Source organism: Peromyscus maniculatus, chromosome X (assembly GCF_049852395.1).
Source record: "Peromyscus maniculatus bairdii isolate BWxNUB_F1_BW_parent chromosome X, HU_Pman_BW_mat_3.1, whole genome shotgun sequence".
In the NCBI taxonomy this organism is placed as follows: Eukaryota; Metazoa; Chordata; class Mammalia; order Rodentia; family Cricetidae; genus Peromyscus; species Peromyscus maniculatus.
Window position 1 is genome coordinate 129,570,438 of NC_134875.1, and position 25,172 is coordinate 129,595,609.

Here is a 25,172-nt window from a genome sequence, read left to right on the forward strand (position 1 = left end):
TCAGCCTCATGAGAGTGAGTTCTGGTTTCCTCACGCCTTTTATACCTTTCTGTATCCTGCCATATTACTTCCTGGGATTAAAGGTGTATATGCTTCCCAGTACTGGGATTAAAGGCATGTGTCATCACTGCCTGGTTCTGTTTCTCTCATGTAGCCCAGTGTGGCTTTGAACTCACAGAGATCCAGACAGATCTCTGCCTCCCGAACGATAGGGCTAAAGGTGTGTGCCACTACTGCCTGACCTCTAGGTCTAATTTAGTGGCTAGCTCTGCCCTCTGAGCCCCAGGTAAGCTTTATTGGGGTACACAGTGTATCACCACACTATGAAATTTGTTTTGTGGTGGCCAACTACTCTTGGGTATGGAGTAAGGCCAACTTACTCTGCAGTATGGTTGATATACCCACTGACACTCCATTGAAGAAAACTGATTTTCCCTTTGCCAGTGGGTATCAATTGCAAATAGCTTCTTGGTTAGGGATGGGAGCCTGGGTCCACTTTCCCTTCTCAGTGCTGGGACCCTATGTGGCTTGAACCTGTGCTGGTTTTGTGTGTGCTGCCACAGTTTCTGTGAGTTCATATGTGCATCAGTCTTGCTGTGTCAGGAAGATACTGTTTCTTTGGAGTTGTCCATTACCTCTGGCTCTTACAGTCTGTCTCCTCTTCCACATAGATCCTTGAGCTTTGAGGGGAGAGCTTTGATAAAGACGTCCCATTTAGGATTACATGCTCCAAAGTCTCTCACTCTCTGCACATTATCTAGTTGTGGGTCTCTGTTAATTCCCATGTACTACAGGCTTTTATGATGTCGTTGAGAGATACACTGATCTATATGGGTATATAAATATGTCACTAGGAGTCATTTTATTGTTATGTTCCTTCAGCAAAATACTAGTATTAGGCTTTCTGCTAGGCCCATGATCTATCTAGTCTCAGGTTCTTAGTATCAGCTATAGGTTCCATCTCATAGAGTGGGCTTTAAATCCAACCAAAAAGTGGTTGACTACTCACATAACATTTCTGCCACTATTGCACTAGTATATCTTGCAAGCCTGTCATTGTTGTGGGTTGCAGGGTTTATAGTTGGGTGATATTGATGATTATCTTTCTCTTCCAGTACTGTGTATAGTACTTATCTCCCTCAACATGAAAACTAGTCAGTAGGAGTGAAGCTTCTAGTAAGGTACCAGCTCAACTTCTCTGTATGTGATGACATACATAAGTGTTGTCTTCTGAAGTAGGGCCTTATCATTAGTTGTGGAGAACAACCAGTAGCCTTGGCAATAGCCTGTGATACATGGCATGGGGGGGGGGCAACTTCATGGGACTCCTTTGATCAACAGCTCAACAAGATATAACCCTTTCCTGACACTGGAGGTTTCAGTTGGTGGCATAAGATACCTAGTTGAGGCATAATTATAATCTATTACTTAGATTACTTTCATATATGTGTATATTTTAGACTTCTACAGGAATAGGTTTCCATGTGGTTTTTCAAATGGCCTTTAACATTAGTTAGCTCTTATTCTTCTTATTAGGTTACTTGTAATCTTTCTATAGTAGTGGTGTTTCTAGAAGTGTCTTGAGGAGAAGCTGGGACTTAATCTGTTTTCTCAAGGGTTCTCATTTATGACAATGGTTTCAGTTACTTCCCATTTACTCGTGATTTATTAAGAATACAGAAAATATAACTTTAGAATTTAGAGTTCCTTAAGTCTGAGCTCCAGTCCTTAACCTATCTTAGTTTCAATTTCCTGATCTATAAAATAGGAGCAAGTATTGTATTATGGGTGGTGACAAATAATGAGAGAGTATCTTGGAAAAGTCCTAGCAGCTTGGCATTCTGGTATGTTATAAATAGTAGTAGTTAATGTCTTCATCTTCCTATCCATGCTGACCCTTACTCCTTTTGTATGTGTATGAGTTCATACAGGTAGGCGCATATGCATGTGTGTACATACTGTGTGGAGGCCAGCAATCTATGTCATATTTTCTTCAGCTGATCTCCAACTTATTTTTTGAGTCAGGGACTCACTGAACACAGAGCTCACGGATTTGGCTAGATTGACTATCACCAGTGAACCTTCTGTCTGTGCCTCCCTGACACTGAGATTCTAGATGTATATTACTGTGCCTGGGATTTTGCTTGGGGACAGGAGATGCAAACTCAGGACCACACACTTGCACGGCATATATTTTACTAACTGAACCATTTTCCCAACCTCCTTACTCCTTTAAAATTTCAGGCTTTTACCTCTTTCAGCTCTTTCTAAGTCTGTACCTGGATGTGCTATGGAATAACACTTACTAAATAAACTTCCAAATATGTTCCCTTTCTTTCTGAATAGTATTCCAGTTCTTTTTCCTATGATTCCTCTCTCATTTAGCGATACCATTATTTACCCACTAATTATCGCCAGAAATCTATCAGTATTCTGTTACTTCACCCTCACTGCCCCTCAAGATTGTTTGTCAATTTATATACTAAAACGTCTCTCAGTGTCCCTATTGAATTAGTTCAGGTCTTTACTTCTTTCTTGGGCTAATGTAATAACTTCTGCCTAGCCCCCCACATATTCTATTCTCCCTTTCCAGCTACTTTAACCCCTCCAATTTTCCCTGCCAGCAGTACTAAATAGCTTAGAATCCCCAGCACACATTGTGTATTTCATATCACTCTAGGCCATTCCACACATTTTTGTCCACCCTTTGAATTTTCTAACTCCTCTTGTCTTGGAAATCTGTTGACCATTTCTTGCCCTCTCAAACTTCCTTGTCTCATAGAAGATTTCTCTGGCCACTTTCCTATACATAGATAATAAACTTTTCTGTAGACTTATACTAACATTATTTATGTATACCAATAGTAGTGTCATCTAGTGGGAGTTCCTTCGAAACAGGAATGGCTTTACTAAACCTTTTTATCTGTGTGTTCTTTTGTTTTTGTTTTTTGTATTTTTTCCATTGTAGACAATAAAATGTGAAAATGTCAATTGAATTCTCAAAATGTCAGCTCTTCAATATCTATTTCTGAATGTTCTTTATATATTAAGCTAAGAGGATCTACACATGTATAATAGAGTTAAAGTTCTTTGTGCTGCTTCCCTTATGTTTTCTTACTTGATTTTTTGCCTATGTATAATCTCCTTCCTATTTCTTACATTTACAATAGCTCCTTGGCTAGGGATGGAACTTTGTGCCCATCCCCCCTCTCCGTGCTGGCATTTGGTCTGGATTGAGCTTGCACAGCTGTTGTGCATGCTGTCACACCTGCTTTGAGTTCACATGTGCAACTTCCCTGCTGAAGATAACTGCTTCCTTGGAGTCATTCACCGTTTGTGGCTCTTACATTCTTTCTACCTCCTCTTCTGCAGTGATCCCTGAGCCTTTAGAGGAGGGGTGCAGTATATATGCTCCATTTAGGGCTGAACATTCTGTATTCTCATATTCTCTGCACCTTAGCTAGTTGTGGTTTGCTGTGTTGGGCATCTCAGGAATCAAAAGGTTCTCTAATGAGGACTTAGTATGTGGGTATAATGATAAGTCATGAAGAGTTTACTTAATAGTGTGTCCGTTTAGCAGAATATAGTAGTAGGTTCTCTCCTAGGGTCCATGATCTGTCTAGCTATAGGTTCTTGACCTGATGCCAGGTATGATATTCATCTTGTAGAGGGATCCATAAATCTAATCAGGAAGTGGCTGGTTAATTCCACATTTGTGCCACGGTTGTACAACTATTGAGCGTGTTTTGACCAGCCACTCATTATTGTAGCTCACCAGGTTGTTAACAGCTGGTTAAGAGTGATAATTACTTTTCTCCTCTGGTAGTGTGCATGCACCTCCATGAAATCTAGCCAGTAGCGATGAAGCTTCCTGTTCAGTACCAGCTTGATTTCTCCATGTTCTGTGACTCAAGAGTATGGATGGCATCTTAAGCAATAGGGTCTTACTGTCAAGTTCTGGAGGAGAGCCAAGAGCATTATTAATGGCTTGTAATATTTGGGAATCTTTGGGACCTCACCAGTAACCCATTCCTGAGACTATGCCTTTTATTTGTTAGCCTCTGGTATCTGGAAAGGACATTGTAGCTTTGTCAAGATAACTCCCTTTTAACTTTTCATGTTTATTTATAGATATATCTTAGTAAGCTTCTATGGTGTTAGGTTTCCATATGACTTTTTGGAAAACTCTTTAGTATGATTTATCTCTTCCAGTTTCCCTCTTCTACCCTGTCTTCCCCTGCCTCAACCCAATTCATCCCTTCCTTACCGAAGTGCCCTTTAACCTTTTATAACAGTGCATTCTAACTCCTTTCCCTCAAAAACCCCTTCTCATGGCCCCTTAGTAAGTTCCTGACCTCTGTAGATATTCTAAATAAAACACACATATAAATGTAATAGGTTTAATAAGTAAGCTAGAGATGATTTTTAATTATACAGAAATTTATGTGTAGATTATACTCTAATAGTTGCCATTTTATATAAGGGACCTAAATATGAATAAAATTTAGTATTCATGGGTGAATCCTACAACCAATCCTCTTTAGACACCAAGAAATGTATATTCTTGCCTTGATGTTTCTCATCTAATACATATTTTCCACATGAAGCCTTCTTGTGCTTAGAGACATTAAACAGCACTTCATCACTATTCATGGGGACCATCTTGAGTAGTGAAACCAACAAAAAGCACAAAATAGAAAACATATGACTCAAATAGAATTCACAAAAGCAATTTGTTTATAATGTGACAGTGGGAACAAGAAGAAGGATTATTATCTCATTTGACCTCAACTGGCAGCATGTTCATCAGAAGACTCAAAATTTTCGCTACTGTGTGCATAATCATAAACTGTAAAGGTGTTTCAAGTATTGACTTTAAGGTTACAAATAAATTTAAGCAAGTAGAAAAATTGACAGATACGGAATCTGACTAGTCAGGTTCAAAAATATATGAACTGTTATATTTATATATGCAGTGAATATATGTATATTGTTGGCCTTGACTTTTTTTAGTGTTTTCTTTCCTTTTTAAAATTATTATTCATTGTTTTCCCACATATCCTGTGGTACATTGTGCAAATTATTATAACAGTTTCTAGGCCTACAATATGGACAAGTTTACCCCATTTATTAAAAGCTTCTTAATATATATTTTTACTTATAAATCTTTTATAGCATAAAAATTTATATTACAGATGTAACATAAAAGTTTGCACATTGAATCTTAAAATAATACTCTAAATTTATTTCAGTTAGATATAAAATTATAATTAACAGTGTCTATTGACTTTAATGTGTCTGAATTACCATTGTTTTCTTTATTAGTGTATATTAGGTCATTTGAAATAATTTGGATTATACAGATATATAAAAATTAAGGAGACCTTTTTTGATTAGCAAAATCTTAGAAATTTACCCACTCAGCCATTAAAATATTTTAAAGCTAGAAAAAAAGCAATATATAAAGGAAATTATAATGTATATGTGTAGAGAATGATAAGAAGCTGGGCAGTGGTGGTGAACAACTTTAATCCCAGCACTTGGGAGGCAGAGCAGGTAGATCTCTGAGTTTGAGGCCGGACTGGTCTATATAGTAAGTTGCCAGACAGCCAGGGCTACATAGTGAGACCCTGTCTCAAAAAACAAAAACAAACCAAAAATTGATATAAAATGAAAAGTGACAAATCTGTTGTCAGATTAGGAAGTAGAATATCACTATTGCTTTCAAAACTCTCTTCTGTAATTCTCATACAATCTCTCTCTGTCTGTTTAAACCACCATCTTGGCCTTTATAGTAATTATTCCTTTTTTATTTTTTGTTGTGGCTTTACCTGAAGTGTGTATATTCCTTCGCAGTATATTGTGTTGCATACACAAATTTAGCTATGTAAGGAAAGGACAGTATTGCTACCATCCTATGGAATGGTGAAACAGAATCTTTCATATAGTGTGGCTTCAGATGACCTAAAACTGTTTAGAACTCCATTCTGAGAAGTCAGTTGGCATGATCACTTGTAAGTCCTAGAATCTGGGGCTTTTGCTAGGAAGGAAGGAGAATGGAGCTGTTGGGAAAGTAAGCTGTTGGAAAGGTTCAACAGGAATGTGCTCCAGGGAATAGGCCATACCTCATTTCCTGCCCTTGGGCCCACTGACACTTGCCTCTAGCTCTCAGGAATATGTGAAAGCAGAATGCTGCAGTAGAGTAAAATGGAGGGCCTCTCTTGGTCCATAGCCAGAAAATGACCAACAAGAGAATCTGGAGTCAGCTCACCTCACCCCACCCATGTGTTTCTAGGTTTAAAAGGGTAGTCAGTAGTTGTGGGGACCCGCTGTCATATACCCTGCATTGGTTCCCCTCTATATTTGGTGCCCAACAGTCAGCCTGAAATTTCCCTTCTTTACATTCCTAGGGAATTCCTTCATCTTTATTCTGTATTGGAGCTCCTATTTGAAATCTTTTTAGTGTCTTTTTAATTGGTACATCTTGTATACAAATACACTCTATAATAAGTTTTCCATAATGCATGCATGGTAAGGAAATTGTTGGCTTTCTAGTGCCTGAGATTACCCTGATGGTTTTTGATGCCCTGGCTGCATACAGAATTAAAGATTAGAGGTCATTTTCCTTCATTGGGAAAGTTTTTCACTACTGTGTTCTTGTTCTAGTGTTGCCTGGAGCACCATATAGGAAGTGCAGTCATCTTTGCTTTCTGTGAACTCTTACCTCCATATCTGGAAAGGTGAAAATTTTACTTCACACTGCTGTCTGTATAGACTTGGGTTATTCATTTTGCTGAATATTTGGCAAGGCCTTTTAAAAGGGAAATTTTTCTTTCTGTTTTTCTTTATTTCTTTTTGCTTTGCTTTATGGGGTATTTCCTCAGTACTGCCTGCCAACTTTTATGTTGACTTTTAGGGTTCTTTGTGTGTTTATTTTTTAAAATCCCCCTTTTGTTTTCTAAAATTTCTGTTTTGGTTTCATAGTTATTAAACCTTACTAAGGATATTAATGCTAATTATTTAGTGCTTCTCTTCTTTGGTCCGTTTCCTCTAAATTACTCTTTCTGTTAGCATTTGCGCCTGTTTTCTAAATTAGACTCTTCTCCAGAAGTCTTAAGAGCCATGGTTGTCTGGTCATGATCATAAATCAAGCATTGCTTTCAACTGGAGACTGTATTGCCCCTTCCCCCACAGGCAACACTTGGAGACATTTTTGGTTATCAAACCCTGGGGGTTTACTATTAGTCTTCAGTGAGTGCAATGCATATTATGTTCCTAGACAAGAAAACAAAACATTTAGCTCAAAATGGTAATATTGCTGACTTGAAAAAATCCCACAGCAGAAGGACTAAAAGCTGATTGAGAGACCATGAGTCTCTTTGGAAGATGATCTAATTAATTCAGGGCATCTTAAACTTTTTTTTAATCATGACTCCTTTTCACCTGAGAAATTTTTATGCAACTTCAGGTAAAATATATATGTAGATCAAACACTTACTTTATAAGTCATAAAGAAATTTATTTTAAAACAATTCCTTTGTGTATATATAGTTTTACTATTTGTTAAGGATGAAAGCAAATTTGCACACTAATTAAGTGGATGTGCTTATTTTTACATGAATTAAATTTTGGCTGAATGTTTGAAACCAAAGAGCTTAGAGCATATTAAATATTTTTCAGAGTTGATTAATACTGATTTTACAGTTGTCAATGCTGAGATCATTGTTTTGCATAAATACATGGATAGGAATGTGTTTAGGACATTGTTAGAAATTCTGTCCTGATACCAAACTAAAATGCATTTAATGATATTTTTAAATGAAATTCAAGTCAGAAACTCAAACAGCGATTTTGAAAGTCAGTCATTCTAACCCAATCCAATCCAAAGGTATACTTACTAATTTATTACATGCTCAGGAGTCAGAGTAGGAAACATGTTTCTATAAGAGCAGAAAGCATTCTGTGTACACTAAATGCACTGGAGTTCAGAACACCAGTCTCAAATCTGAGCTAAGGTGTTTTAGGAGGCCCAATGGGCAAAGCTGTGACACAATGCCAGTGACTGCTGCCATCAACACCTCAGACTCATTGCACATTTGGTTGTGAATTCATCTTTTGGATGGTTGTTGGGCATGAGAAGAAGCCTTTCACCGTAATTGTTTTTGTGTGTCTGCTGTGTCTGTGTCACATTCAATTTTGTGGTTCATAGGGTCACATCCCACAGTGTAAGATGCTGGGATATAGTTGGATGATATAGGGAACTTCATATTATCTTTTCTTCTTTTCCACTGGACATCTCTTGTCTTGGGGTAAAGATCCAACTTTCAACGTCCATTTGTTAGGGAAAATGACTGAGACTGTTCATAAACTGCTTCTTTAACATATTTCTTCTAGTTCCAGCTTCATGAGATTCTTGATTATTCTGTAATGTAAATGGGTTTGGTTTCAAATAGTCTTCCTTGTTTTCTCTAAATCAGCTCTCCCAAGTTTGCTGGATCAGTTAACATCACTGCATCTATGTATGCTCTTACTCTGCGAATTCGATTCTTACTATCTCACCTCTCTTGTTCTCCCAGTCCTTTTCTTAAACTCCTTTCAGGAGATTTGGGAAATAAGTTAGATGCACTGTGCTCAGTTTATCTTGGTATTCTGGAAAGCAACATACTAGCATAATTCGTAACCGTTTCATATAACTCTAGTCTCTTTTTTCAAATGTATTTAGCTTTTATATCAGAATTGTCTATTGCCTACATTTAACTTTTCTTATAAATGAAAAGTGAAGGCGAGTATTCTGTGTCTACATAGGGCAGTTATAATCTTTCCAGAACTCTAGCAGACATAACAATACTCATTATATTCCACTTTAATTGATCTTTTACCTAACAGGTTTTGTTGTTGCTGTTTCTTTATCTAGCTTTTGTATCAGGGAAATACTGGTTGCATAAAAATAATTTGGAAACGTTCCTTTCTTTTCTATTTTGTGGAATAATCTGCGTAGTATCAATAATCTGCATAGTATCAAGTATTAGTTCTTTGAAGATCTAGTACAATTCTGCAGTGAATCTATCTGTTTCTGAGATAGTTTTAGTTGGGAGACTATTACTGTTTCAATCTTGTTGCTGTGTGTATGTGTGTGTGTGTGTGTGTGTGTGTGTGTGTGTGTATAACACACACTTAAATTTTCATTTCATCTTGGTTTAATTTTGGTAGGTCATATGCATGTGCATCTGAAAATTCATCGGTTTCTTTTAGATTTTCCAAGTTAGTAAAATATAGATATAAGGTATGTCCTCAAGATAGTGTGGATTTCATTGTTATCTGTTGTAACATGTCACTTTTTGTATCTAATTTTATTGATTTGGTATTCATTGTCTTTTCATTTGGTTAAATTGACAAAAAGGTTTGCCAATCTTGCTTATCATTCCAGAGAAACAACTTTTTGTTTCAATAATTCTTTACATTATATTTATTTCTCTGTTTGTTTCTAGTTCATTAATTTCTGCTCTGATCTTAAATTTTTTGAGACAAGGTCTCACTGTGTAAACATGGCTGGCCTGGAACTTCCTATGTCTACATAGCTGGCCTCAAACTCACAGTAATCTGCCTACCTCTGCCTCCTTTATGCCCAGCCCTGATCTTATTTCTGTCTAGTGTTTTCAGGCTTGGTTTGTTCTTGCTTCTTTAAGACTTGAGGTGTATCATTCAGTTATTTATTTGAGATCTTTCAAATGGGAATGAATCTGGGAGATAATGATACTCCTAGAAGCAGTAGGTTGCTAAAGCAAGATTTCCAATCCCAGGTATGGGTGGGAGTTCATCAAGGAAGCCTCAAAGGTCCCCAACACAACACAGGTTCTGTCAGTACTTTTCGTTACCCACCATTAGGGAGTACAACCTTTTTTCTAAAGACACTGCATACCCTGGTTGCAAGATAGAGAGAAAGCAAGCTGAAACTGAGCTGGAAACTTGCTCCCTGCTGGCTACTCTCAAGGTGCTACTCTACAGACTTCTGGTAGAGAAAAGGTGTCATTGGTCTTACCCATCTGTGTACCCTACAAACAGGGAAAAAAACCTGCCCGGCAAGATGTGCCTACCTGTACAATCATGGCACAATTGTTGTGGGGATAATAACCAACTGCCATCTGATAGATTTGAGGCGTGTTCCTGAGAAGGGAACCCACAACTAGTACAGTAAGCCCACTTAACAACCTATGCCTGAGGAGGTTGTAGGCCCAACTGGGGTAATTAAATTGATACAGCATCAAATGGCCTTCTAAATATGTGTGTTAATACCCATTGACAAAGGATACTCTCAACCTTAGTGAGAAAAGCCTCTCTTTACAAAGTACAGCAGTGGATGTAGAGACTAGATTCATAGATCCCTGATATTCGGAGAATAGGTGATGGTTGAAGACTCAGTCTTAAACAAGACATTTACACTCCTCCCTCTAAGGCTAAGAGAACACTGTAGAAGAGGGGTGTAGGAAGATGAAAAAGCCAGAAGATAAAGTGAAAGCTTGTGAGATGCCATCTTGTGGACTCAATACAACTGTCACAGACATGAACTCAACTGCAATTACCCTCACTGGCCCACATAAGACAGGCCATGTTAATAGTCATGGAATCAGAAGGGACTCATACATCTTACTGTTACACTATTGGCTATTGACAGGTTTGGGAATGGGAGTAATTGTCTCTAATTATATATCCACTAGGCTTCAACAGATAGCTCCATGTAGGTCACAAAGAACAACAAATAGACATGAATGTGAGAAAGTTGTAGGAAAGAGGTGGTGTATGTATATAGGAGTAGCAGTGAGATGGGAGAGGTTGAGATTAAGAGTGGCTAGTATGCATTATGTACATGTATTAAATTCTCGAATAGTAAATTTAATTAAAAATTTTAAAACACATAGAATTATGTAAATAGCCATCTGCCTCAATAAGAACTCTGTGCTACTATTCAAGTCAATATTTAGTATTTGTAAGGAGTTGAATGGAAAGTGTGTGTGTGTGTGTGTGTGTGTGTGTGTGTGTGTGTGTGTGTGTGTGTGTGCAGATATTTGTTTTGTTTTGTTTTTCTTTTGAGAATCTCATACATGTACAGAATGAAATATGATTCTATTTACGCCTAACCTCCCTCTCTAGTCCCCTCAATATCTCCAACACAGCCCTTCCCAACTTCATGCCATTTTTTTATTTAATGAATCGTTAAGTTCAGTAGTGCTGCCCATATGTGCATGAGTACAAGGCTGTCACTGGAGCATGGGGAGCCCACTAGTCGCTGGTGCATGGGGAGCCTACCAGTGGACACATCATCCAAAATAAAGAAAGAAAGAAATTCTCTCCCCCAGCAATGTTTAATCAAATCTGAAATAGTGTCAGTTAGTGTTCTATTTTGGTCAGTACCCTAGTAGAAAAAGATAATGACTTATTTTGTTCTGCATCAATACTCAAGAATTGACTATGCAGTACATTTTTTAAAATTAAGGTAAAAATGTCAAGTGTCAAGAAAGGGTACAAGCCAAACTGAAATATGTTCTTCTTGAATTTTTATTGTTCCCTAAACTATCAACCAAATATAACTAATACATATAATGTGGCTATATGTTAACACTGTTTATTAAATACCCTTTGCATTTTCGTAAAAGACCAACTCAAATTATATCTTTTATTAGTATCTGATGAGTTTCAAGTTGTGAAGGAAATCACAAGCAATCTTAAGAGTATGGTTTGATGTCTTTTAAGGTTATTAAATTTGGCTCAGCTAACCTTTGTTAGCTTCCTGTATGTTATTAAGGAAAACTCCCTTTAACATGCTTTACTTATGACTTGTGCTCAGGTCTTGAAGAATTCATAATGAACTCCTTTTTCAACCTCATTAAATTAGCTTAATGGATTAGTAGATTTCAATAAAAATTTGATTTTTATTTAGATTTTAAAAAATATTTTGAGATGATTATAATTACATGGTTTCTCCCTTCCCTTTCTTCCCTCCAAGTCCTCCTATTATGTACTACCCTGCTGTTCTCTTTCAAATTCATGGTCTCTTTTTTCTTTAATTGTTGTTGTTGTTTTGTGTGTATATGTGTGTTCCTAATTTTAAAAGGTGGTTTGTTGTCTCATTGCCTTTTCTCTCCTTTTTCCTTATCTATCTTAATTTTATAAAAGGATAGCACGAGAAGCTTATGCTTTCTTCCTTACCTTCATTCAAGCAGGAAAAGTGTTTTAAAAATTGACTGGATTGACCACAAAGAATTCTACAAACAGAAGTTGGAAAATATAATATACTACACAAATGTATATATACCCCTAAGGGGTTTTGTGTGGCCCAAATCTGATTATGTTAAATATTTCCTGAAATTGTATGCTATTGTCAGACTGAATAATCACAAGTAGACATCCAGGTTAAAAATGGAAACACTTTGGTATACTTTACAGAGGAATATTTGTTGATGTTTTGAGTGATTATGTAAAAGGTTTTCTCTCTGTAGAGTTTGGATCTGAAAGTTATCATTAGCCCTTCTTTCCCTTCCATGTTAGCTTTGCTGTTTGTGGAAAGATTTGAAGTTGGATGTAACTGATGGCCATGATGATGGTGTTAATGTAAGAAAAATTTATGTTTAGGTTAGATTAAATTCATTTGCTTGTTCTCCAAGTGAATAAAGAAAGAGAAACAGTATTACAAGTTAAAGGAGCACTATATAAATGTTTTTCTTCCTATGTACCTTGAGCACAGATAAAAGTATTTTATAAAAGCCAATAAAAGTGTTCTCTTGTCTCTCTTCCACCATTAGAAAGTAAAAAAAAAAATGTATATATGCACATATGCTTCTGAATTTAATGGTTCTGTCATAGTTGAAGTGCCAATTCTACACGACAAGTCTGTCTTTAGGTTATCTTGAATTCTGACACTTATTTGATAACTTCATCTCAAAGAACTTGTGTGTGTGTGTGTGTGTGTGTGTGTGTGTGTGTGTGTGTGTGTGTGTGTGTGTGTGTGTGTGCGCGCGCGCGCGCTTCCTGGACCCAGGTATTAACATTTTATTTCACCATGCATATCCAGCTGTGTGGCAAGTATTGAGTCACTGATGAAGATTGAAGGGAGCAGTAGGTAAGCAAATCACTAGACTAGTACAGTGACTTTTACTGCTAAGGCAGTTCATTTCTTATGGCTCTTTAAAACAATTCTGATTTGAAGTTTTAGAATAATGGAGGATTTCTCTGAGATTTTTGGTCAGACTAGAGAGGTTGATGGAAACGAAATCATACAGGGCTTTTTCTTTGTGCTCAATACTGCTGTCTAGATTTTGTTGAAGATTCTTTTTTCCTTATTTTCTGTAGTAATTAATTATATGTTTTGTATTTTGGTTCTTGATTAGGTGTGTGTGTGTGTGTGTGTGTGTGTGTGTGTGTGTGTGTGTGTAAAACTTTTTCTCTGGGATTATAAGTGAGAACATATCAGATTTTCTTTTCTAAAACACTACAAGAATGAATGAGAAACCTTTTCAGTAGTCACAGCAAAAAAATGATAGCTTGAAAACTTGATGACATGACATGTTCAGAAGTGATAGAAAGATACTCAGTAGGATATGGTAGTAAAGATTGGGTTTCTGGACAAGATAAGAGGAAGTGTTAGCAATGATTTAACTTTCTGCTTCCAAAAGAGTATGTCTTATATGCATGCAATAACAATTGATGAAAAAGAGGTCATGAATTTGAAGGAGAGTGGGAAGGGGTGTATGGAAGGATTTGGAGGGAGAAAAGGGAAGGGAGAGATGTTGTAATTAAAGTACAATCTCAAATTAAACAAAAGGAGTATGTCTCTGTATACTACCACATCTACAAATTTCCCTATGTGTAAGCTGTTCATAATTATATGGAATTACTAGTTACTGTTTGCCTTGAATATAAGGATACTACTTAGAATTTTTTTTAATTATCTTGAATTGAAAACCTAATTATTTGGCTTCCATTCTTTTTGTTTTAACTATCTTAAAATGATGAGTTACCTTTGAATTAGATAATAATGTTCAAAATTACATTAAACTTTATTGTGAAACTCTATATGAATATTAAAATATGATAGGTCACTTGCTATATAGTTTGGCTGTGGTAAATAAGGAAACACAGTAAGATGTTGATCAAAAAGAGAAATGTAAAACCAGTGAACTAAAATTGACTTTTTGTTTTCTAGGGGTCCCTTTAGTGTTGTACGACGATGTATCAACAGAGAAACTGGGCAACAATTTGCTGTAAAAATTGTTGATGTAGCCAAGTTCACATCAAGTCCAGGGTTAAGTACAGAAGGTAAGAGATGGATTTCAAGTAAGTTATTTGATGTCTGGCTTTATTCCATCTCCAAAATCCATTTATCAACCTATCCTCATCTGGGGGGTGGGGAAGCAGAGGGTGTGATGTAGTGGGGAAGTGGGTGGAGACAGTCTGAGCTCCATTTTAAACAGTTACTCAGAAATCTAAAAGATAGCATTGAAATATGGAAGGCTTATAGTCATCTAGGATCTTTATGAGCTTGTCTTTTTTGCTGGAAAGGGAATGAAATATGGACATGTATTTTTTAGGGTTTAATTTGAGTCCTGTTGTATGAGATGTAAGGTAGGAATGGAAGTAATTGCAAGAATGATAATTGAAGATTTAGAACAGCCAAGGTCCTTCTAAATATAATTTACTGCCTCTATGATTACTATCTAGTATAACTAGAAGATTGATAACTTGATTCACATTTGGCTTAATCACATAGTATTTGTGAAAGTTGAAAGGTCAGTAGTATTAGAATTTGTAGGACTTAGAATTATAGTTTAAGATATTGTTATATATGTGTGCATTTAAAGTTACTTGTTTTTTAAATATGTGCCATGATTCACACTAAAGGTAACAAGGCTGATTATTATATTGACTTTTCTAATTAGCCTATCTACTAACTCTAGACTTCCACAGCTTCCTTTAGTCTTTTACTTTTTAATCTTAAAGCAGTGCAATTGAGAGCGTAGGTTAGAAAATTCAAGGTGAAGTATCCCATTTGTGTTTTATCCAATTATTTTGTTTTGGAAAGTAGAATCTCACACACCGTGAGCTCTAACTTAATCTATTCCTATAGATTTTTATTCAGGTTGATTACTTTTAAGTATTTTGTGACTCTTAAAATTATTATTATCAATATAATGTTTTAGAAGATTCCTAAAAATTACTACTTCATCCTCTTCCAGAGGACCCAAGTTTGATTCTCAGCAGGAGGGCTCACAAACCACCTGTAACTCCAGTCCCAGGGGAACTGCTGCCCCCTTCTGGTCCCTGTCAACACCAGCTATGCACTTGGTACACAGACATGCAAGCAGGCAAAACCTCCATACAAATAAAATAAAAATAAATAAATCTTTTGACAAACTGTTTTCTTTAAGTTACTACTAAGAAAGAATTCCTGCCGGGCGGTGGTGGCGCACGCCTTTAATCCCAGCACTCGGGAGGCAGAGGCAGGCGGATCTCTGTGAGTTCGAGGCCAGCCTGGGCTACCAAGTGAGATCCAGGAAAGGCGCAAAGCTACACAAGAGAAACCCTGTCTCGGAAAACCAAAAAAAAAAAAAAAAAAAAAGAAAGAAAGAATTCCTTACTGATTTGTTTCCAGGTTAAAGGATATGCATACCTTTAGATTAAATAAACATGACCACACTGCTGGGGGAAAAAAGTCTTACGGTAAAGTTTAGATGTTTTATCGTTCATAATTTCATTGTCAGAATTGGCCATTAAATGCTTTTAAATATAGGTTATTTTATATACTTAGCAAAATGTAAAATTTACCTTTCAGTGGACTTTACAGTTGATTTTTTTTTCTTTGAACTATTTTGTTTTATGTTTGGTTGTGTTGTTTGTTTTGTAGTGTTGGGATTCAAATCCCAGGGCTTCAGGTAAGCTAGGCAAGTACTGTTTCTCTTAACTTTTAATTTGCTTTGACCTTCCTAAGCGCTGAAATAATTTTGTACAAACCTGATTATTAAACTAGTAGATGTTTTGAAACTTTAAAAAAATGTTCTGATATTGTTTGCAAACTTAATAAGGTTCTAATTTAAAATTAGAAATATTAAATCAATTATGCAATCACCTATATTAAATTACCATAACAGCAGTGAGATCCTCTTATATAATATTACAGATAATTAAAATGAACACTTGTAGTTTATTTCTTAGCCCCAAATTTTAATATCAAAGATTTGATTTGTCTTATCATTATACCTAATTCCGTGTCTTTCCAAACTAAAGACATTTTTAAAGAAGACAACTCCTTCCTCATTTGTCTATGGTGGATTATTGACAGATTTCTTTAGTCAGATCTCTGGAACTCTAGACCCAGAATATGAGAGTGAATCTCTATTACCACTTAGAGCATGGTGATTTAATCCTAGAATTTAGGAGGCAGAGGCAGAGACAGGTGGATCCCTGGAATTTCAAGGATATCCTGGTCTACATAATGAGTTCTAGGACACCAAGACTATATAGTGAGACCCTGTCTCAAAAAAACAAGCCAAACAAACAAACAAACAAAAACCCCACTTAGTCAGAGGGTCAAACACCAAACTTTAAAAAAGGAAGGTGGATAGTACATATAATTTATTTATATCCCTGGTTTGAAGTTCTATCTCTACTTAATATGACACATATATGAACTTATCAGTGAAGTTGTAGGTCACGCCTTCATTGCTTTGGTGATAAAAAAATGTCAAGTTCTGCCTTGAAAGTAAGACCAAGGAATTCAGTTGATCCTTTATGTCTCTTTGAACCACTTGAAATCTGGTACTATTTTTCTATCAATGTTATACACCTATAGACTTTAAATGATACCCATTTGAATTCTTCATATTACTCATGGTGTTGTCTGGTTTGGGCCAGAATTCAGTGGTATTCTAGTGAAACTATGCTATTGGCATATTCATGGTATTACCCTTTAGTTTATCCTGTCTTTTTCAGCACAGTGACTTACTGTAAGTTAAGCAAGAAACAGAATCAAATTTCACATATAGTACCATCTCACTTTTTTGTAATGGAAATCCCATACCCTCTGTTGCTCTTATTCACACTAGCTTACATCCTTCCGACTTAGCCACATTTTATAAGACGTATAATAGATGTTATAAATACTAAATTATTATATAAAATCTCTCAATATTGACCCCTTTATGACCTTTCTGCCCAACTTCTTTTCACCCCTTTTCTAGTTACTATAAGCAAAAAATGTCTGATTCCTTCTCTTCTATTCCATTTACAAATTGTTATGGTACAAAAACAATCTGTTCCACAGTAAAGCATATAAGATATACAGTATTAAGAAGAAACAATTTTTGAAGTGAAGTGTTAGCACAGTAAAGTAGAGCCCATAAGTTCAAGTAAGAGTATCTAGAAATAGCTTTGACTTCTAGCTATTTAAGACAATTTCTTAAGCAGCGAATCATTTAAAACTCCATCCTATCACTTATTCTGCCCTTACTCATAGCTCTCCTCCCTTTGGCTTGTGGTTTATTTGACCGTTGTCATGGCCCATTCTCTTCCTGCTACCATATCTTTTTTCAAATATATTATGAACTAGATGTGGTTGAAGAGGACTGTAATCTAAAAATTAGGTGGAGGCTGGAAGATCAGGAGTTGAAGGTCATCCTTGGCTACTTAGTAAGTTTGAGGTCAAACTACTACATAAAACCATGTCTCAAGAAAGCAAATAATAACAAATATGAGTACATATGTCTGATGAGGATCACCTGGGAGCATTTTTATAATTTGATCTTATTAGAAAAATATGTAGTAAATTCTATATAAGTAACATACAAATTTAAATTTGAAATAAAATAGTAATCAAGATCACTATGTGATTCAATAAATTTTAAATTTGTATTGCCTTACTGAAGAGTCCATATTATAATTTGAATATTTATTCTTTATTTTTTGCCATCAATATTCTAATGTTTTGTTCAATAGGGTTTTTCATATTGCACAAATCCAATAATCCCTTTAAAATAAAAACAGATTTTTATGTATGTGTTCATTTTCCTTTAAGTTTTTAGAAGATTCTGAGAAATAGCACTCCTAAATGGTTTAGAATTTCTTCCTCCTTATGTATAAAGATGTAAAATTGCTTATGAGATGAGTAAAAGGTTTCTACTAAATGAAAGCTAAGTGAATTTATATTAAGGTATTTTTGTTGTGTGGCCAGTGAGATAGCTCAGCAGGTAAAGGCACTTGCCTCTCAACATGACAACTTTAGTTTGATCCCATGATCCCAGGAACCAACATGATAGGAGTGACTCAACTCCTGAAGGTCATGTTCTGACCTACACACACACACACACACACACACACACACACACACACACACGCACGCACGCACGCACGCACGCACACACGCACACACACACGCACGCACGTACGCAGAAGAAAGAAAGAAAGAAATGTAATGAAAATTTTAAGATTTTATCTTTATATGTATATATCTGTACAAATGTGTGTATGAGTTTCTGTGGAAGCCAGAAGAAGTCCCCTGGGACTGGAGTTACAGATAGTTATAAGCCACCTGATATGGGTGCTGGGAACCAAACTTGGATCCTGTGGAAAAGCAAGAAGTACTCTTAACCACTGAGCCATCTCACCAGCCCCTGATTGGAAGATATTTTCATCTACACATGTACAAAGTCATATAGACACATCCTTTAGTGAAATTCCTAGATTATTTTTGAACTTTTAATTAATATATTTTTGTCTCTTATTCTGCTGAGTCACTAATTAGATTTTGTTTTAAAAATAGTATCAAAATTAATTCAGGCAAATAAGGATATTAAAAGATATAAAATAGATAGAAATTAGAAACTGAATTCCAAAGTTCTGAGTTACTTTTATTTTTACCTACTTATTTTGGTGCTAGGGGTTGAAACCATTGCTTTGAGCATGCTAAGTATATGATGTACCAATGTACTCTACTCCCAGTCCATAACCACAGTTTGAATAATGATTGTTTAGTTAAAGATCATCATTTTGTAGGTATTTCCTATAAGTTCAAACATTCCCTCCTAGAGGAAAGAGAAGACCAGTGAAACTCATAAGGTTTAGGAAGCTCAGAAAATTATAAAATTCTCTTTCCAAGGTTCAATAAGAAGTAAGCAATTGCTGGGGAGAGAAAACTGGTAAAACTGCCTCCAAAGCCCTTAAGAAAAGCCTAAGCAAACCAATCAAGGATTCACTAGGCACACATAAGAAAGAATACAGACTTAACAGGATTTCTTCCCAATCAATTATTTTAAAGAACAATAATAAAGAGCAGCAACAACAATAAGTCTTGGATAGAATACTCTGATTTTACAGATGATATTATGGTTAAAAATATCCAGTTATAAAAAATAGCCAATTATGAGGTTTGCATGTAATGAAGCTACAACAACAACAATACTATTCATGCATAAGCAGTTGAAAGGAGCAAGCAACTAGGAATTATCCATAAGCAAATGCAGATATTTTAATTAGTTATTTTAATATGCTCACAAAAGTAGAGGAAACCAGTATAAAATGAGTAAAAGAAGGTATGAAAGTAATATCCTGACCAATAGAAAATATAAGCATTGAGATAGAAACTACACAAGCAAAAAGAAAAGGTACAGAGTAGAAATTTCGAAGTTGAAAAGCAAATCATCCAAATGAAAAAGCAGCAGATTTGAACAGACAGAAGAAAGAATTACAACCAGAAGACTTGAAGACAGGCTCATTAAGATTATATAGTTGAGGAAAGGGGGAAAAAGCCAAATAGAGACCTGCAGAAAGCCCTCAAGCATACAAAATAAATATAATAGGAGTGCTGAGATGATAGGAGAAGAGGAAATAGAATCTTTGAAGAAACCCTTGAGGAAAATAATGACACAGAAGTTCAGTAAACTCTACATAGATAAACCGAAAATATATATTATAATCAAACTGTCAACATTATAGACAAGAAATGTAAACCTACAGAAGAAAGTAGCAAGAAAGAAGCAATTTATCATAGACAAGGGATCTGCACTAACTACCAGAAGATTTTTCATCTGAAATCATGAGGACTAGATGGCAGTGAGATAGCTTTCAACATCTGAAAGAAAATACCTATTAAGAATCCTTTATATAGAAAGAACATTCTTCCCCCCCCAAAAAAAAGTATAAATTAAGATATTCTCAGATAAACAAAATTTGAGGAAATCTTGCTGCCTACCTACTGGAAATAATAATAAACTTGCTCTACATGAAATTCTCAGGGTAGGTTCTATAGTTTCAACAGAAAGTATTTGTTAATATCTTGAAGCCCTATAGAAATAAAGACCACAATTAAAAAGAAAACCCTATATATAAAAGACAGTATAAATACATGTTTTATAACATGACCCCAATATGTAGCATTGGCTGACTTGAAACTCATTATGTAGGCTAGGTTAGTCTTAAATTCACAGAGATCTGCCTGCCTCTGCCTTCCAGGTAAAATTAAAAGCGTGTGCTACCACACTTGGCTATAAATACAGTTTTATTGTACCAACATTTCTCCTAACTGACTTAAAAGATAACTGCATAAAGTAGCATTATAAAACTATGTTAATAAGACCATTATGCAGTAGTGTCATCTCCAGATTAACTAATAAAAGTTCTCAATATACTAGAAGAAATGACAAGATAATATAAATGCTATAGCTGATAATATCTGTACAACATCAAAGAAGTCACTGGTATAGGAATACAAGAACAAAAAGGGCACAGCAAAATTTCTAATATAAATCCTACCTTATTGGTAATAGTATTAAATATAAATGAATTAAAACTAATTTCAAGGCAGAGATTAGCACAATGAACAAAAAACACATCCTATAATAGATCATCTACAAAAAGCACATTTTATTTTATTTTTATTACATTTGTGTGTGTGTGTGTGTGTGTGTGTGTGTGTGTTTGCATACAGTGTGCATGTATACACTCCACAACATGTATTTGGTGATCAGAGGACAACTTATAGGAGTTCTCTCCATCCATCATGTGGGTCCCAGTGATCAAAGTCAGGTCATAATGCTTGGCAGCACGCACCTTTACCTGTTGAGCCATTGTTCTGGCTAGAGTCACATTTTAGATTCAAAAGGCATTTAAGTTGAAATGTTAAGAAAAGATTTATCATTCAAACCATAACCAAAAGAAATTTAAAATACCTCTACATAAAATAGAAATTTGTATTTTAATGATACTTTATTTCAGGGCTGAAGAGATAGCTCGGTCAGTGAATTTAAATTCAATCCTCAAAACCCATGTTAAAAAGTCAGCAGGGTAACTTCTGCTTGTAATTCCTGTGTTGAGTACAGGGTATAGCAGAAACAGATCTCAGAGTGCTCTGACTAGCCAGTCTAGCTGATGAGCTTCAGGTAGGTGGGAGACCCTGTCTCCAAAAGCAAGGTGGCTAATACCTGAGGAGTAACACTCAAGGTTGACCTCTGACTTTTACATTGTATACCCACTTACACATGAAGAGAGGAGAAAAGGGAGGGAGGGAGGGAGGGAGGGAGGGAGGGAGGGAGAGAGAGAGAGAGAGAGAGAGAGAGAGAGAGAGAGAGAACAAGAACAGGTTGGAGAGAGGGGAGAGATTATAGCAACGTTACAGAGTTAATATACAGAAGTCTGTTGTTTTGATATATACTAGCAATGAGCTATTGGAATTTGAAATTTAAAATAGAGAACTATTATATTAAATAGAGAACTATTATATTAACATAAATTGAAATGCTTACGTATAAAGTTAACAAGAGTTACATAAAGAAAATTTGAAACTTATGACTTTTTTAAGATTATAATAAATGGGGAGTCTTTCTCATATTTGTGGCTAGGAAGACAGTACTGATCAAGGTCAGTTCTTCCCAAGTTAATCTATAGATTCATTGCATTCCAAAATGTGATTCCAGATTCCAGCTAACTACCTTTTGGATATTGACAAAGTGATTCTAAAGTTATATAAGAAGGGAAAATATCTGGAATAGCTATCATAGTAGTCTAGAAGAACAAAGTCACAAGGCTAGTGCTCGACTCCAGTGCTTACTTTAGAGCTACAGTCATTAGGACTGTGGCTATCAGTGGAAGGATAAATAGATAGACTAGAGCTCAGCAATAGAGCCACACAAATAGAGCCTGTTGATCTTTGACAACATAGAGAGGTCAGTCTGGTGGAAGAAAGGCAATCTCTTTAATAAGTAGAGCTGAAACAAGCAGCCCATCCTCCTGAAAGGCAGTGACTCTGGGTGGAGATCCGAATAGGAACTAAGCAAGTTGTCTGCACTCATCATTCCTATTTAACATAGTGCCAGAAACAACCACAGCAAGTTGGGAAAAGTTAGTGTATACATATAGATAGGAAATGAAGAAACGGAGGTTTTGTTGCAGATACCATGTGAGTCTGTGTACAAAATCTCTAGGGAGAAAAGCCTATAACTAGTGAAAATGATGATGAAACAAATATGCTAAACAATTATATACTGTATGCTAGAAACCGTAGTTAAAAATGCAAAACCATTTAGAATTAGGTAAAACAAAACCAAACTCTTAAATATAAACCACACAAAGCATATACAAACCTGTTACATTGAAAACAACTACAAAATTCTAATGAAAAGAAACAGTCTCTAAATAAATGGAGGCCAATAATAATCAAAGAAAAAAAAAAGAAGCTATGAATTTGAGAGTGAGAGGGGATGGTAGAGGCTGGATGGAGGCATGGGACAGGATGGAGGGAAGAAAGGGAAGGGGGAAAGTGATGTAATTCTATATTAGTAAAAAATGTATTAGAAATGATAGAAAATATTTCTGCTCCTCGGGAAGTCTACTGTGGCTATGTCTAGTAGAGTTGTCTGTTTTAGGCAACATTGCTCTAATTCTGTGCCTTTGGATCTTTGACATAAAAATTGACCACATAGTAATGCCATAAATAAATATGTATGCTGTTCATGGATTGACTGCTCAGCATAGCAATGTGTCTATTCTCCCCAACAATCTCACAATTTAACACAATTTCAATTTAGTTCTCAGCAAGAATTTTTGTGGATATAAGAAACCTTATCCTAACATGTTTACGGAAAGGAAAAAAGAACAAAAATAGCAAAAAAAAAAATTGCTTTTAAAAAACAAACATAATAAGGTAGGAAGAATCAGTCTATTCTCATTTTTTGATATACAGTTGAGTGTGTTAATAATTCAGAGTTAGACACAGAGATTAATAGAAGAGTTTGGATTTTACAGAAGTAGCCACAGCACAAATAGAACTATTTTCAGTTTTTACATTTATTTATTTATTTATTCATTGTGTACATACACACATGTGAAAATCAGAGGATGTCTAGATAGAATCACTCACTCTACCACATGAATTCTGGAGATAAAATTCAAGTCGTTAGGCTTGGCATCTCAACAGCTCCCAACTGATTTTTGACAGATTTAAACCGAATTCAGTGAAGAAAGCATCTTTTTCAGCAAATGTTAGTAGAGAAATTGGACATCCATAGGCCAAAAGTGGACTTTAGTCTAAACTTGTTTAAGACTTATTCAAAGTGGCTCATAGATTTAAATGTAAAGTTTAAAGCTATATCACTTATATAATATACCAGAAAATTGTGTCTATAAAACTGGATGAAGAATTGTTAGACATTATAGCAAGAGCACAATTCATACATTAAAAAACGAGTAAGAAAATAATTCAGTTACAGTTAAGAAAAAGTAATATGTTCAATGTTCAATATCATTATTCATTAGGGAAATCAAAGCCAAAATGACATATTACTGCATACTTAGTGGAAAACTTAGAATTAAAAATAATGATACATTTTTCTGTCAGCAATGCAGAAAAAAAAATGGCTCTTTCATACATTGCTACTGGGACTATAAAGTGGTGTTATAAATCTGGAAAATCAAAAGTGAAAAATTCTAAGCAAACCCTTTCCATACAACTCAGCCATTAAATTACAAGAAAACATACATCCCAGAGAAATGAAAATATATGTTCATGGCAAGATCATAATCAAGTTTTCATTGTAGTTCTATTCATACTAGGTAAAATTTGGAAAGTACTGAAATACATTACAATGGGCTAATAGTTAAGTAAATTGTGGTACATCTGTGTTGTGGAATACTACTCCACAATAAAAAGAAAAATAGCAATGCATTGAACAGTTTAATGGATATCAAAGAATTGTGCTTCATTTTAAAAAACTACCTGTAAATATTATGTATTATATAGACTTCTTTATGCAAGTTTCAAAGAGATAAAAATTTAAAACTGCAGGACAGAGTAATAATTGTCTGCTATGTGGCACTGCAGTGTTACAGTCAAAAATCATGAAATATGATCATTGTGATTTTAAAGGAATAGAATTGGGCTCATTGTGGAGTATCTTTGTGGAACACAACTGATTTCCATTTTGTTGGTGACAAGAATGTGCACATAATGATAAAATGGAATAATTCTACATATAATGCATTGAATAATTCTACATATAATGCATTAATGCATGTAAAACTGTGAAACCAAAATGAGGTCTATTATTTGTATCAATGTCAATTTCCTGCATTGGATACTGTACTGTGGTTGTATAAGATGTTACCAAGGGAAGGAAGGATTGGGTTAATGATATAAAAAGCCTCTTTGTATTATTTTTGCGCATTTCTGTTAATGTGTAATTATTCTAGAATAAAAGATGTTCCTTAAAAGTTTCTTTGTGGTTTGTACAATCTTCTCCAAGAGTAATAATTATCTGCCAAATATTCGAGAGTATAAGAAAACACATTTTAACTGAAGGTTTGGGTTTCTGATAACTCAAATTGGTATGTACAGGCAAATCATGATTGATATAACTGAGAGCATCATCAAACACTGTTAGTTGCTTTCCCTAGGAAACATGAATATTCAGTCATTCTAATTTACATAATGAATTTACATTCATTTTGTAGGATAATTACTGGTTTAGCTAATTAATCTATATCCCCTCCTCCTGCATGCAGAAAGCATGTGAAAACCTCTTCTTTGCAGTGATATTCTTTAGTGTTAGTCTTTCTTCTGCCATGGCATGTATAGAAGTAACACAGCAAATATCCAGATATTAAGGTTTATACTTCAGTTTTGTCATGTAAAATACTAT

General features: G+C 35.3%; 1 protein-coding gene across 20 annotated transcripts in view; it reads left to right on the forward strand.

Annotated features, from left to right (window-relative positions):
* Cask (calcium/calmodulin dependent serine protein kinase) overlaps positions 1–25,172 on the forward strand; it is a 332,948-nt gene that overhangs the window by 52,074 nt on the left and 255,702 nt on the right. For 10 of the 20 annotated variants that reach the window (XM_076561547.1, XM_015995778.3, XM_006976881.4 and 7 more), the window contains exon 2: positions 14,198–14,310. In XM_076561547.1, coding sequence (XP_076417662.1) covers positions 14,198–14,310 — 113 coding nt within the window. Of the gene's footprint in view, positions 1–14,197; positions 14,329–25,172 lie in introns of all 20 variants that reach the window. The other 10 variants (XM_015995775.3, XM_015995781.3, XM_076561546.1 and 7 more) reach the window with 1 other exon arrangement.